At 43.8% G+C, this 15063-nt stretch overlaps 2 protein-coding genes across 9 annotated transcripts in view; both read right to left on the minus strand.

Moving 5' to 3' along the window:
* LOC110502676 (slit homolog 1 protein) overlaps window positions 1–2280 on the minus strand; it is a 158198-nt gene extending 155918 nt beyond the window's left edge. For all 8 annotated transcript variants that reach the window (XM_036960393.2, XM_090217220.1, XM_090217219.1 and 5 more), the window contains exon 1: window positions 1449–2280. In XM_036960393.2, the coding sequence (XP_036816288.1) occupies window positions 1449–1651 (203 nt within the window). In that variant the 5' untranslated portion in view covers window positions 1652–2280. The remainder of the gene's footprint in view (window positions 1–1448) is intronic.
* A 2285-nt stretch (window positions 2281–4565) lies between these two features.
* On the minus strand, window positions 4566–11224 carry LOC110502678 (rho GTPase-activating protein 19). Its single transcript, XM_021580903.3, has 11 exons — window positions 10608–11224; window positions 9974–10209; window positions 9757–9837; window positions 9060–9269; window positions 8234–8460; window positions 7933–8019; window positions 7610–7675; window positions 7283–7465; window positions 6776–6871; window positions 6559–6672; window positions 4566–6081 (listed from the first exon to the last, which is right to left on the minus strand). The coding sequence occupies exons 1-11, from the start codon at window positions 10622–10624 to the stop codon at window positions 6025–6027; spliced, it is 1374 nt and encodes a 457-aa protein (XP_021436578.3). The 5' UTR covers window positions 10625–11224; the 3' UTR covers window positions 4566–6024.
* Window positions 11225–15063: the final 3839 nt, after the last annotated feature.

Genomic DNA, 15063 nt, shown 5'->3' on the forward strand with positions numbered 1-15063 from the left:
ACACATGCATCCGCTACAAAAAGGTGTTCTTAGAAATGAAATATGGAGTTCATGAAATATGCAGTCAGCTCCCGCTACGCAAACGCTGCTTCTGACACAAGTGTTTCTCTCCTCTCTCTCTCTCTCCTCCGTTCCCACAACATCTTTTATTCATCTGAGCTATTCTAGAAGCTGAAACAGAACAATCTATTTCCCTCACCTCTCCTATCCTCCTCCTCACCACTGATTTACAGATGAATATTTCAAAAGGAAATCCATAAAAGGAGAAATCTCTTTCCACTTCTCTCATCATCCCTCCACTTTCTCCTTCCTGCTACAAGACGTCCAGCAGATCTTCTCACAGGCAGGACACACTTAAGGAGCAGATTTGCTTAATTTTCTACATGATTTAACAATTTGGGGGAGAGGGGGGTCTGCAAGAGGGAGGGAGGGCCGGTGCAGGAGGGGGAAAGAGAGAGAAAGAGAAGATCCAGTCTACAGATAGTGAACTAACTATATCATCAGGAGAATACACCGTGTCCTGAAACCAAGAGAATGTAGGCTAACATTTACATCTCGTCTAGAGGGAGTCAAATTAACAATGGATTATTTTAATAGAGAAGATTGAAATAAAAAAAAGATGCAAATATGGAGTGAAATTCAGCTCATAAATACATATACCATACCACCACATCAAAATAGAAGCTTACTGATTTAATCATCTCACAGTAACATTTTGCCGCATAGAAAAGGGGAAATAGTGAAGATCAACAGTCAATTGTAGTAATTATATTAAACTAATTAGTGGAGCATTTCCACATTTTGCGGTGAACATGTATGTATGTGTGAGCCTGTAGACATACACACACACACACACACACAACAACGGCAGGTATGTCAATCATGGACACATGAACGGCATACATCTACTCCGGCTCGTTCCAGTCTCTCATGCCTATTTATACCTGACTGGAATGCTATGCATGCGCACACACACACACACCACTCAGGGCTATTGTTCTCTCTCTGTTTCAGCAAAGTCATGTGCGCCACCACACACACAGAAACAGACACACAGAGACATAGAACCACAGACAGGCAGACAAATGCACACTTACAGTAAAGAGACAAACAGACAGACAGACAGACAGACAGACAGACAGACAGACAGACAGACAGACAGACAGACAGACAGACAGACAGACAGACAGACAGACAGACAGACAGACAGACAGACAGACAAATAAACACATATAGTAAAGAGACAAACAGACAGACAGACAGACAGACAGACAGACAGAGAGACAGACAGACAGACAGACAGACAGACAGACAGACAGACAGACAAATAAACACATATAGTAAAGAGACAGACAGACAGACAGACTAATAAACAGATATAGTAAAGAGACAAACAGACAGACGGACACACAAACACACACAGGTATGGTACAGAAGTAAACACTTACAGTCTCTCGGTGTTGCGGGGTATATTCCGGGGCATGGTTTTGATGCCCAGCCCATGGCAGTCCACCGTGGTGCCACTGCAGGTACACAGGGCAGGGCACGAGCTGACGTAGCCTGTCACCAGGGCACAGAGAACCAGCACACAGACCCAGTACCCAGGCAACCTCCCCACGCCTGCCCCAGAACAAGCTCCTCTACCAGGCATGATCTCCACGACTGCAGCCTCCTGCTTCTCAAAACCTGGCTCCAAAAAAGCCTTTTCTCTTTCTTTCTCCTTCTCTCTGCAAAATCCCCAATTCCTACTACAGAATACAAGTTTTTTACAATCAGTGTGTAGGCTCACGTAGAATGAGAAAGAACTCTCACTGTTACAACACAAAACAGGGCTAGAAATAAGTAATGTCCTCAGTTGGTAATGTATTCTGAAAGGCTTGATTTTCTTCTCTTTTTCTCGCAAAGGGAACTATCCACCTCTCTCTTCTCTTTGTGGAGTTGTTCTGTTCTGCACTCGTTCGCTCACGACTCTTCTCTCTCTCTGTCCCGCTCTGCTCTGCTTGTCTGACTAGGGGGAATGGGGATAGAGCAGAATGAAGAAAAGCCTATCTCTCTCTCCTACACACACAGCAGTCATCCATCACAAGGAGCTACAAATAGCAGACCCCTGACTCCACCCCTCCCCCTCCTCTTTCCCCCCCCCCCCCCCCCCCACACACACACACACAGAACCCTGCCTGAACTCTCTCATTCTCTCTCAATCTGTCTTTTAGTCCCTCATTTTCTCTCTTATTCTCACCCTCACAACTCTCTCTCTGTCCTTTATTCGGTTTCATTCTCTCCCAGGCTTGCCTCCAGGCAGCCCGTATAGAGCAGAGAGCAGTAACCTGTGACACTGTTCAACCCCTGTCCCCAGTATCACAAGGGTCTGTGTAAGTGTACGTATGTGTGTTTAAATACATACATACAAAATGTACATTTATGACCACCTAATATAAGGACTTGGACATTAGTAGACTGTTGAAGTCCATAGTGGTGGCTAGGAGGAGGTTAGTCTCCAACCTCTCTCCAAACAATGAAATAAAGTCCTCTGTGCTCCGGCTCTTCCTGCACGCACTGTGGTGGAGCCATCCCAACGTAAAAACACTATAACAGAACCTGAAGAACCCTGGAAGCCCAATCTCTGGCTTACAAAGAAAAAGGAGGAGAAAAAGACAGAGAGACTGATGGAGATGAGGTACTGTACGAACAAAAAGAGAAGTGTGTTCCGTCCTTCCTAGGCCCCGCCAGACACACGCACACGTAGTAGAGAGAGAGTGATCCATCTGGCCCAGTAAAAGTGTCAGTGTTGTATAGATCTTCCTAACATGGGTCCTGAACACAGGGGAGAGGGTGGTGTTTAGGGCGTCTCTCCCTGTCCCTCCACTCTCTTACAGAGCTGTGAATGGAATACACTTACACACCTCTCTGTCCGAGATGTGGGAAGAGACGACACCAATTTGCACTTAAGAGTACTAGCAAACAGTACCACAACTCATATAGGAAATAAAATAAGTCAACCTCAAGGCTCAGGTGCATGTCTCTTGTATGTGTAGTAATTGTGAAGTAATTTAGTAGTAACTAGAGTTTACCAAATGGAGAAAATAGAAGAGTTGTGTGAAGTTTAATTAATCTAAAACACTACTATGTATCAGGGACGCAACTTTCACTGGGGACATGTCCAACCCACATTCTAAAATTGCATTTTGGTCCCCCACAGTTTTATCATTAGAATGGGATTGGAATGACAAAATGAGGCAATGGTTTGCCTCCGTGTGGTCGGGTAGGCTGTTTGGAGTGTTTATCCGACTGGATTAAAAAAAAAAGTTTTTTGAAATAAAAGTTCTCTCTAAAACCAAAGTTTGGCATGGATGTGTGTCTGACTGAGAATGGGCAGAGAACACATTCTAAATAAAACCAGAATTTGACCTGGTAACTATATACAGTAGTGACCATTGGTATTTCCAGCACAGTCACTGCTGTCCTGTTGTGTATTTACAGGACCTGAGAGTGGCAGCAGTCCCCTGCAAAACCTGTGTACAACATACACGACACACACACATTAAGAGGCATGTGCACACACACAGGTGCACTGTGTATACTTCTAATACCAAACATGCAACAACACAATCATGACACACATTCCAACCACCTGCATTGTGGATAACTTCTTAGTTCCTTGTCCCCCTTTCTTTCATAACCTAATGCTTATTCACAGAATTTCCAGGAGAAAAATAAACTGCAGACAAAAATAGATGCATTTTAATTTAGACTTTTGCTCCTGGAATGTAAGGAAAGTGTATGATATCACACTTTCATAAACTACCAGGGACAAGATAAACACTCTTATTGAAATGTACATTCCCTTTTTCGGAACATCTCAGTTATAACAAAGTAAAATTCTACACGTTTCCAAGCTGAAAAATAATTGTGAGAAAAGATTTAACACTAAACATCTACTAAAGTGATTTCAGGGCATCTTTACAAAAGGCTGAGCATTTGCATCTCAAGTGCTCCATCTTGTGGTTAAAACTAAACTACACTCGGTCACTGCAGACCGGTCACTAGTTCCAGTCAGTTAAGCAGACAAAATCAAAGAGAACTAAATATTCACCAAATACCTGTGAATTAATTAAATGTTCAAACATGTACATAAAACCTTGCTATGTTATAAAATCTTCAATCACAGTCAATCTTCAGCATGACATCGTATCAGTTTAAAACATTGCCTCTTTTATCAATATTCCACACAACCAATAACACATTTTACCACAAAGGAAATAAAGATGTTCGTTTCATTGTCTTTGAACAGCGGTTTGTTGCATAGATTCCCAGTAGCAACGCTATTGATTATCAATATTTCACACAACCAATAAGTTCTCCCGAGTGGCGTCACTACAGACCCTGTAGAGTCCCCGAGCTGAATCACAACCGGCCGTGATCGGGAGTCCCATAAGGCGGCGCACAATTGGCCCAGTCGTCCAGGTTAGGGGAGGGTTTGGCCGTCATTGTAAATAAAAATGTGTTCTTAACTGACTTGCCTAGTTAAATAAATAAATTATTTGACCACAAAGGAAATAAAGATGTTTGTTTCATTGTATTTTAATGGCAGTTTGTTGCATAGCTTCACAGTAGCGCCAATAATGACAGACGTGCTGTTGTAAGTGTAGCACATTCACATTGAAACAGCTTGACAGACATAATTCTGATGCTCAATAGTCAGATCAGTAGAATGGAAATGCCGCCGACACTGAAATGTTAAGTTAATGTTGCCACTAGAAAAAGGAAATCGTGAAACAGATGTAAATTATTCACATTTCCGTAAAAATAAAAAATTATTGTTGGTAGAGAATTTGTGTGAAGATATGGTTGAATCTTGTCAGGATTCAGCACTCAATGTCTGACTGGTTTTGAAAATAGCTATAAACAGAACCAATGCAGATAGGCCATGGATAAAAACATGTGATATTAAATAACAAATATTGTAACAGATTGCATAGAAAAACTTTTCTGTAACAGTATCAAAAAGGACAGATATTGCATAAAACATAAGCGGATAAAAAATAATACCATTAATACACATTTTGGTTGTAGTCTCAGAAAAAAAAGTAAAAAATACAAACACAGTAAAAATGAAAAAAGTATTTAAAGAGAGACAGAAAAAAAGAGAAAAAATAAAAATAAATCAGTGTTGACAGATTAAGACCGTGGCTACAGAAACACTCCCAAACAAAGCAACAGTGAGTTCACACACATTGTAATAACAGCAGACCATTAGCTACTCCTACGGTCTCATTCACATCTACTAGGTTTTCCTTAACACATGACCAGACCAGGAAAACCAGTCATAGCCCTACATACCATGTTCCAAGACTTTACTCTCACTCACCTCTCCCTCTATCTTTCTTTCACACTCATCTCTGCTCAGTCTGAACACATTAGACGATGCTACTGCCTCCACAGTCACACCAACTGGAATACATTAAACTATCTCAAATGGGACTTAGGCTTAAATAAAGATTCAATTCAATATAATGCATCACACATTAACTTTACTACTTTGCTAATATAATTTTAAGGCACTCAAAACACTTTGCTTAGCTTAAACGTTTACTACAAACCAGCACAAACCCCCTATAGATCCAGCTTACTTCTACCTACCCGAGACAATGTTTGTCCACATGGCATGCTCTACACAGTAGTAACTAACTCAAAACACATGCAAAAGTTTAAACCACAAAAATGTGGGTTTTCAATTGGTTCTCACTGGTTTTTCTAGTCATTCTAACTCCTACTTGACCAGAATGACCGAGGTGTACATGTGTTGTGTCTTTCCAAACAGAACAAGGAAGAGATGAAAACTAATTCACTGGTCTACATGGTTCTACTGCTTTTAAGACAACACATTATTTGGCTTGTAAATGACTTGACTGTTTAACTCTCTCAGGGTGTCTCCCTGTTTGTTAAAAGATTCATTTTAAAACCAAGTTAGAGAAATGTTTTTGAGAGTGAGAGGAGAAAGTTGTGGATGAGCTGAGCTGACTGCTAGACCGACGTCTCCTGCGTTGGCGAGAAGCACATCCTTTTAAGAGACGAGGAATCCTGAGAAAAGAGAGAGAACAACCTCATGTATTTCAGAGTCCGTTCTACTTAACCTTGGCGCCAAACCCATCCGACAATGTCACTCAAATAAACCCCATTGGGGAGAGTTTAGGGAGGGAGTTTGCCCTGTGGTTAGCCACTGGTTGGTGAGCTAATGGTAATACACTCCATCCATACCACAACGCAGTAGTCATGGTTTAACTGGCTCACCAGGACTGTGGGTTGGAGCCCTGCATATATGTCACTCTAAATTACCATATTATGACCATATTCTACCATTATTATCATATTAGTAAATGGGGAGAACGACGCAGTCACCCACTGGTGACAGGTTTATAGCTGTGAATCATGATGCTAACCAGGCAAACAGACAGTTTCATTTGTTTGGTTTGAACCTGAGACAAAGTAACACTTCACTATACCGTTCCTATTACGCACACATACAGTGATTCAGCTATGGAGATGTATAGTACTTACCCATCCAAAGCTGCTGTCCTCCTTCTCCTGTCTGTCTGCTGAGCTGCTGGGTCCTGGAGTCACCAGGCTACTGCTAGACTTCTCCACCGGGCCCTGGGTACCTAACGCTCTCCTCTGGTACACACACAAACATAGCTCTCAAAAATCACACATCCTGTCTAACATCTTCCTGGGATTGACAGAACATTTAGCTATTATTTTAAATAATGGATGATACCCGGATTCCGCCAAAGGAGCGTGAGCGGCGATGTTTCCTATTCGAGTACAGTGTCTGTTGGTCACTCAATGGCGTCCCAGGGATCTGCTTAGCAAACTACACAACACACAAAAACAGTGAAAGTCTTAATAATAATGCTAATAATTAGGTGGGTCTGTACATTTATCCTATTTCACAAGTGTGTAGTATATGCATGTGAAATGTTTTTGTTTTTGCATATTCCACTCCCCGAGAAACCTTGAGTGGGGTCACGGCCAGCGAATAGCCATTATTGATGGTGACCGTGGAACAATTAGAATTAAGTACCTTGCTCAAGGGCACGTTGGCAGATTTTTCACCTAGTCGGCTCAGGGAATTGACCCAGCGACCTCTCGGTTACTGACCCAGCGACCTCTCGGTTACTGGCCCAACGCTCTTAACCGCTAGGCTACCTGCCACCCTTTTGGCCAAACACTCATTATTTCTGCACATTATGCAAATACAGGTGTAGGCATGTGTGTGTCCCACCTGTCTGATGAGTTTCTTCTTCTTGGCAGACTCAGGCATGCTGCTGACCTGTTGGTAAAGCTCTCTGAGGGCCAGCTCAGTGTGTGTGTTACTGCTGGTGGTCCCGTCTGTACTCGTCACAGCCCCACCAGCCCTCTTAGAGGGGGAGGGGTGAGCACCCACACCACACAGAGCCAGGCCATCCTGGTAGGGAGGAGAGGAGTGAATTGATAACAGGTCTTCGCTGAGTTTGAGATATTCCCTGATAGAAGACACGATCGATTTAGGTTGCCCAACAGTCAAATAGTGATGGAAATCAACTAGACAGAGTTTCTGTAGTGTACTCACCGTAAACTGGGAGGTGGTTGATCCTTTAAAATGCATGCGGGCGAGTTCTTTGACATACGCAGGAGCCTTGAGGAAAAACACAGACAATTACCACCTTTGTCATTGTTTAGACAAACAAAACTCACAGGTTTCAGGCGACCAAACTGTGATTGACATGTGAAATGATTGACTGACGCAGACACAGTATTGACTCAGGTGAAAATCCCCAGACAGTTATTGTTCCAGAACCCAGATGATTGAGTGCGACAGAGGGGAGGGTAATGAATAGGGATATTGATTAAAAATGGCTACTGGAGAATGAATGCTAGCCAGTCAATTTTCACCCTGAAGAGTTTCTGTGAGTGCTTGATGAGGAAAGCCACAGAGTTGTTTAGCTTCTTAATATTCCCCTGGAGGTCACTGGCTTGCACCTGGAAAAGACACACAATACTAATGAGAAGAAACAACAATAATCAACTAATGGGAGAGAGGAATGGTGAGGGGGAGGGAGAGAGAAAGTAATTGTCTGGTTTGACATTTTACTGCATTGTTAGGAGCTAGTAACATAAGCATTTCACTGCACCCACTATAACATCTACTAAACTGTGTACACAACCAATAAACTTTGGTTTGAACAAGACGTACATGTTTGGGCCAGATGATGTGTGGAGCCACCATGGTGGCCAGGTTGATGGCAGACATCTTGTTGTTGTGCTGGTTGCGAGCGGTGTGGTAGAGCAGGTCCAAGAGCAGTTTGAGCAGACTGTAGTTGGCTGGAGGCAGCAGCATGAACAGCAGCTGGAAGGTCTCGATCTGACGTTCCTTATCCGGCACTGAAGTCTTGTTCCCCTTCTCATCAAACTGGGTCAGCTCTGGAGATAATCACCCCTATTTTCATAACGTTTGGTTTTTGGCAGACTTGCATCCACAAATAGTTTAAAATTTAACACTTACACTGAGCATACAAAACATTAAGAACAACTGCTCTGTCCATGACAGGTGAACCAGGTGAAAGCTATGATCCCTTATTGATGTCACTTGTTAAATCCACTTCAAATCAGTGTAGATGAAGAGGAGACAGGTTAAAGGATTTTAAAACGTTGAGACAATTAAGACATGGATTGTGCATGTGTGCCATTCAGAGGGTAAATGGGCAAGATAAAAAGATTTAAGTGCCTTTGAACTGGGTATGGTAGTAGACACACCGGTTTGTGTCAAGAACTGCAACGCGGCTTGGTTTTTCCACTCAACAGTTTCCTGTGTTTATCAAGAACAGGCCCCCACCCAAAGGACACTCCGCCAACTTGAAAAAACCGTGGGAAGCATTGGAGTCAACATTGGCCAGCATTCCTGTGGAATGCTTTCAACACCTTGTAGAGTCCTTGCCCAAACAAATTAAGGCTGTTCTAAGGGCAAGGGGAGGGGGTGTACTCGTGTATATTTAGGTTATATGGCTTGTTGTGTATGTTACCTGCTATCTTCAGATAGGCGTGGTAGTGTCTGTGTGTGAGTAGGGGTTCAGGCAGCTCTCCTAGGAATGCTTTAAGCAGGGTGGCAGCATCATTAGGATGGAAGTCCCCAGTCTCCAGGTCTATCTCTGTCCCGGCGTTCAACATCTCTCGCAGGGCCGCCTGCCGCAGGCTGTGGCCTGGCACACGGAACAACCCCTCCACATGGAGATCTGAGAGAGAGGGATTACAGATGGATAGAGATAAGGGGAAGAGATTATTAGGTGTATGAGAGTGAGAGAAGCAGTGGCGAGTGAATGGGGGGGAGCAAACAGAAATGCAAAATAGAGGAGAGAACAGACAGAAACAGAAAAAAGGAGAGTAAAGTGTTTTCAGATGAATTATTGACTCCCCTGCTCTATCCCAGTGTCCACTTTCAGACGTTGACATCACTAGAGCAGGAAATAGACCATGAGCTCATACCTACTCACTCATTCAGCGCTCAGACTTAAAGACGAGATATTAACACTAGACAGACTGGGCCAGAAAATAACACACAGAACGCCTATTAGGTGCTCCTGCCAGGATTTTGAGGACAGAAATAGGACATGAACTGGTAAAATTAGAACACTTCTACAAAACGTTGAAAGCAAATTATGTTTCTTTCTAGATGCAGGCTGAAAGGTGAACTTGTAAAGATGGGATAACTGTAGAACTCACTCTTGCTGAGGTATTCAATCAGCTGGTGGATCTGTGCTATGCCCTCCTCCGTCAGAGGAGCACCAAACACCACTCCTTTATCTGGAAATCACCACAAAAAAAGATGTCCTGTGCTGTCCATTCACTACACATTTGAAATGCACAGACTGCAAACTACACAAAGACCTCAGTGTGTATGTGTGTGTGTGTAGAGTACACAACATTATGGTTAATTCACCTTTGCGTTTGAGGAAGTTGAAAGAGCGTAGGAAGCCTGTGTGTGCTGTGGGCAGTCTGGGGTCTGCCTCTCCTGTGAGCTGGGCAAACTCATCCCCTGGCAGGTCTATGAGCCTGGTGATGTTACTGAGGACCAGCTCGGTGAACACCTGGGGACGCTCATGTTTCAGACGCTCCACAAAGAAGTCTGGGTTGAAGATGACCAGCTGTGGTGCAGGGTCCTGAGAGTTCACTACACTGCACACGGTCCATCCGGGGTGGGAGGGGAGAGAGTGGAGACAAATAGTCTGGTTGTTATTGTTTAGTAGCTAATTAACTACTTAATGTTACCTAAAAATAATGTTCAGGTCTGATGTGTCAAAGAGCCAACAAGCAACTAAGTCTTGCAAGTACCAATTTGCAAACCCATTATAACGATCAAGTATGTAGCTGGATAGTAACGAACGTAGCTAGCTAGATGGCTAGGGAAGTTAGCTAGCTAGTTGCTAGTAAAATCTCTCTCTCCAGCCGGTTGAGTAACGTTAGGCGTATCTGAGAGATAGCAACAGTCATGTCCACATAATGAGTGTAATTATGTTGTTATCATGCACAGTGCAAACTGTTTGGCGGTCACAATTGTTAGATGATATGCCTACCTTACGTTTTCGTCCATTTTGAATCTTCCGCTGTTCCATTCCTTACCCCGCCTCCTTGGATGCTGAAACTACTATCAGCACCACAGACTGAAGGGGTAACCCAGACACCTCACAAGGGCCATAAATCTGACGCATCTGTGAATAATGTTTTTTTCACCACCAAACATGGTGGTGAGAGGAAGTCCAGTCGCGGGTCGTTGGAATGGATGGAAGTCGGCTAAACTGGTCCAACGTTCTGCTAATTTTCTAATCGATGAAACATCTGATCTCAATTCATTTTTATGTTCCCAAACTAAAATGTGTTACGAACACAGTGCACTAAGGTTTATATACTTTACACTTTTTCCCAAATTATTTTTTAAAATTGCTGTTTAGGAGTGCACGGTCGAAATTAGTTTGTGTACACACGCACTTCACAGAGGAGGCGTTCCTTAATGGAAATATGCAAATATATGCTACAACGCGCCAATAGGATCTCGATAGTTCGTGATTCGCTTTACCCACCTCCTTGCTTGTTCTGCCCACAATGCTTCATTTGCTTCCACTGTAAACGACACAGATGAACTATCTTGGGTTAGTTAGAAATCTTTGCTACCACTGGACCCAACCCTTCTTCTTCGGTGAGGTTTAACGGCAGATGGCATCCAATGTATGTTGCATTACCGCCACCAACTAGACTGGGGTATAAAGCCATTATATTTTGATCCACACAATGATTTTTATTTTTATTTTTTTACCCTACCACCTAAACAGAGGAGGCTGGTGGGAGGAACTATAGGAGGAATAAATGGAACGGTATCTAATCCTCCACTGCATCTAATCCTTTAGGTGCCAAAAGGCAGACTGGGGCGAAGGTTCACCTTCCAACAGGACAACGACCCTAAGCACACAGGCAAGACAACGCAGGAGTGGCTTTGGGACAAGTCTCTGAATGTCCTTGAGTAGCCCAGCCAGAGCCCAGACTTGAACCCATTTGAACATCTCTGGAGAGACCTGAAAATAGCTGTGCAGCAACGCTCCACATCCAAGTTGAGAGAGCTTGAGAAGATATGCAGAGAAGGGAGAAACTCCCCAAATACAGGTGTGCCAAGCTTGTAGCGTCATACACAAGAAGACTCGAGGCTGTAATTGCTGCCTAAGGTGCTTCGACAAAGTAAAGGGTCTGAATACTTATGTAAATGTGATTGTTTTTTTTTTTTAAATGGAATACATTTTCGAAAATTTATAAAAACCTGTTTTTGCTTCGCCATTATGGGATATTGAGGGGAAAAAAACAATAATACATTTTAGAATAAGACTAACGTAACAAAATGTGTAAAATGTCAAGCGGTCTGGATACTTTCAGAATGCACTGTATGAACACTAAGAATACAACCTTACTGAAGCATATATCACTTGTTAACCTATCCCTCTGTGCTACACATATCTACTATTCAAGGTCATCCTCTCAGGATCCCTCACCCTTAACCTATCCTCCTGTTTTCTTCACTCCCGTAGCATATGACAACTTCTGTACTACTCTGACCACCTCAACCTGCCTCTCTCACAACACACACTTCCTATCCCCAGCTACATGGGCACTCCTACAGTTGACACACACACAACTTGTCCCACCAAAACATCACATTCATCTGTCCCATGCCCTCCTGCACACTATCACATCTTGGAATGTCCTGCTTGGAACACACTGCTGCAACTGACCATACAAGTGGAACCTGAAACACTGCAGTGGGTTCGGCTCAAAAACTCTAAACAGGATAACTTAATATATCCTAACATGACTTCGTTGTCTAAAAACTGACAGTGACTCCTTCACTTCCCCACGCTCACTACCAGGTCTGGGTCGCACCAAATGGCAGGCGTCACAAACACTGGGAATCTTCAACTTCAATGCCTCCACCTCCGCACTTAACACTACCCCAGAAATCACTCGTCATGAAATTCAACCTCAACCTCTGATGCATTCTTCCTCTCTTTCCTCGCTGTGGGACCAGAAGACTGTCTCCTGCAGCTTGGTAGAGGCAGGAAGTTCCCACACTCATAACAGAAGTTTATGGATTGTGTGTGTGCCATTCAGAGACTGAATGGGCAACACAAAATATTTAAATCGCCTTAGGATAGGTGCCAGGTGCACCGGTTTGTGTCAAGAACTGCAACGCTGCTGGGTTTTTCACACAACAGTTTCCCCGCCATGTGTATCAAGAATGGTCCACAACCCAAAGGACATCCAGCCAACTTGACAAAACTGTGGGAAACATTGGAGTCAACATGGGCCAGCATCACTGTGGAACGCATTCGACACCTTGTCGAGTCCATGCCCTGACGAATTGAGGCTTTTCTGAGGGCAAATTATATTCTTATCGGGGCCGAATTGCGTTTTTTGTTTGACACTCCCTTCTAACACGGCCCGTGATCAGAGGGGAACAGAAAGCCATGCTCAAGAGAGTCTTATGTTTCAGAAATGGGGTCATAATAGCTTATAACCAAAACTGTTCAAATGCTAGAGCGAAATTCATTGGAAGAAAATATATTCAACATGGCACATTGGCTTCAGAAACTGCCAGAAGCTTCGTTTACCACAGAGAGTGTTTGATTATACACTATAAACACAGAAGTATATGGACACCCCTTCAAATTAGTGGATTCGGCAATTTTAGCCACACCCGTTGCTGACAGGTGTATAAAAGTGAGCACACAGCCATGCAATCTCCATAGACAAACATTGGCAGTAGAATGGCCTTACTCAGTGACTTTCAACGTGGCACAGTCTTAGGATGCCACCTTTCCAACAAGTCAGTTCATCAATGTATGCCCTGGTCAACTGTAAGCGCTGTTATTGTGAAGTGGAAACGTCTAGAAACAACAACGGCTCAGCCACAAAGTGGTAGGCCACACAAGCTCACAGAACGGGACTGGCAAGTGCTGAAAAGCGTGTAAAAAAATAGTCTGTCAGCCTCCCGGGTGGCACAGTGGTCTAAGGCACTGCATCACAATGCTAGCTGTTCCACTAGAGATCCTGGTTCGAGTCCAGGCTCTGTCGCAGCCGGTCGCGACTAGGAGACCCATGGGGCGGCGCACAATTGGCCCAGCATCGTCCGGGTTAGGAGAGGGTTTGGCCGGCAGGGATGTCCTTGTCCCATCGCGCTCTAGCAACTCCTGTGACGGGCCAGTGCACGCCGACATGGTCGCCAGGTGTTTCCTCCGACACATTGGTGCGGCTGGCTTCCGGGTTAAGCGGGCATTGTGTCAAGAAGCAGTACGGCTTGGCTGGGTTGTGTTTCGGGGGACACGAGGCGCTCAACTTTTGCCTCTACTGAGTCCGTACGGGAGTATATGGACACCCCTTCATGAGATGAGACAATTGGGGAAAAAAAGGGGTAAACATTTTTTTTTGTCTGTCCTTGGTTGCAACACTCACTACTGGAACCAAAATCAGCACAATAACTGTTCGTCGGGAGCTTCATGAAATGGCTGAGCAGCCACACACAAGCTGGAGCGACGTAAAGCTCAACGCCATTGGACTCTGGAGCAGTGGAAACACGTTCTCTGGAGTGATGAATCACACTTCCAATCAAATCAAAATACAAACCAAATTGTATTTGTCACATGCGCAGAATACAACATACAACAACCTTACAGTGAAATTCTAACTTACAAACCCTTAACCAACAATGCAGTTAGGAAAAAATAAGTTAAGAAAGTATCAACTAGATCCTTTACTAAATTCAACATCTGGCAGTACGACAGAAGAATCTGGGTTTGGCGGATGACAGGAGTACGCTACCTACCCGAATGCATAGTGCCAACTGTAAAGTTTGGTGGAGGAGTAATAATGGTCTGGGGCTGTTTTTCATGGTTCGGACTAGGACCCTTAGTTCCAGTGAAGGGAAATCAACGCTACAGCATACAATCACATTCTAGACAATTCTGTGCTTCCAACTTTTTGGCAACAGTTTGGGGAAGGCCCTTTTGTTTTTCAGCATGACAATGCCCCAGTGCACAAAGTGAGGTCCATAGATAAATTGTTTGTGGAGATCAGGGTGGAAGAACTTGACTGGACTACAAAGCCCTAACCTCAATCTCATCGAACACCTTTGGAATGAATTGGAACACAGACTGCGAGCCAGGCCTAATCACCCAACCTCACTAATGCTCTTGTGGCTGAATGGAAACAAGTCCCCGCAGCAATGTTCCAACATCTAGTGGAAAGTCTTCCCAGAAGAGTAGAGGCTGTTATAGCAGAAAAGGGGGGGGACGGACCAACTCCATATTAATGCCCACGATTTTATAATGAGATGTCCGACAAGCAGGTGTCCACATACACTACATGACCAAAAGTATCCGTTCTCCTCTACCTTTCCTTGCTGGCAAAGTATCAGGATGTTGGCTGTGGTTTTGAAGCTGGATTTAGAGCTGAATTTGAAAACTGAATCTGAGAAGTTGAATATATGGAACT

This window comes from Oncorhynchus mykiss, chromosome 23 (assembly GCF_057628025.1).
Source record: "Oncorhynchus mykiss isolate SJ-2025 chromosome 23, ASM5762802v1, whole genome shotgun sequence".
NCBI classification, from domain to species: domain Eukaryota; kingdom Metazoa; phylum Chordata; class Actinopteri; order Salmoniformes; family Salmonidae; genus Oncorhynchus; species Oncorhynchus mykiss.

Bases quoted from the DNA above. Each gene is read 5' to 3' on its own strand.
- LOC110502678 (XM_021580903.3), bottom strand. The intron at 9,838-9,973 runs GTGAATTAACCA...GGTGATTTCCAG, and splicing joins CAACTTCCTCAAACGCAAAG to ATAAAGGAGTGGTGTTTGGT. The intron at 7,466-7,609 runs GTGAGTACACTA...CCTCCCTACCAG, and splicing joins CAACCACCTCCCAGTTTACG to GATGGCCTGGCTCTGTGTGG.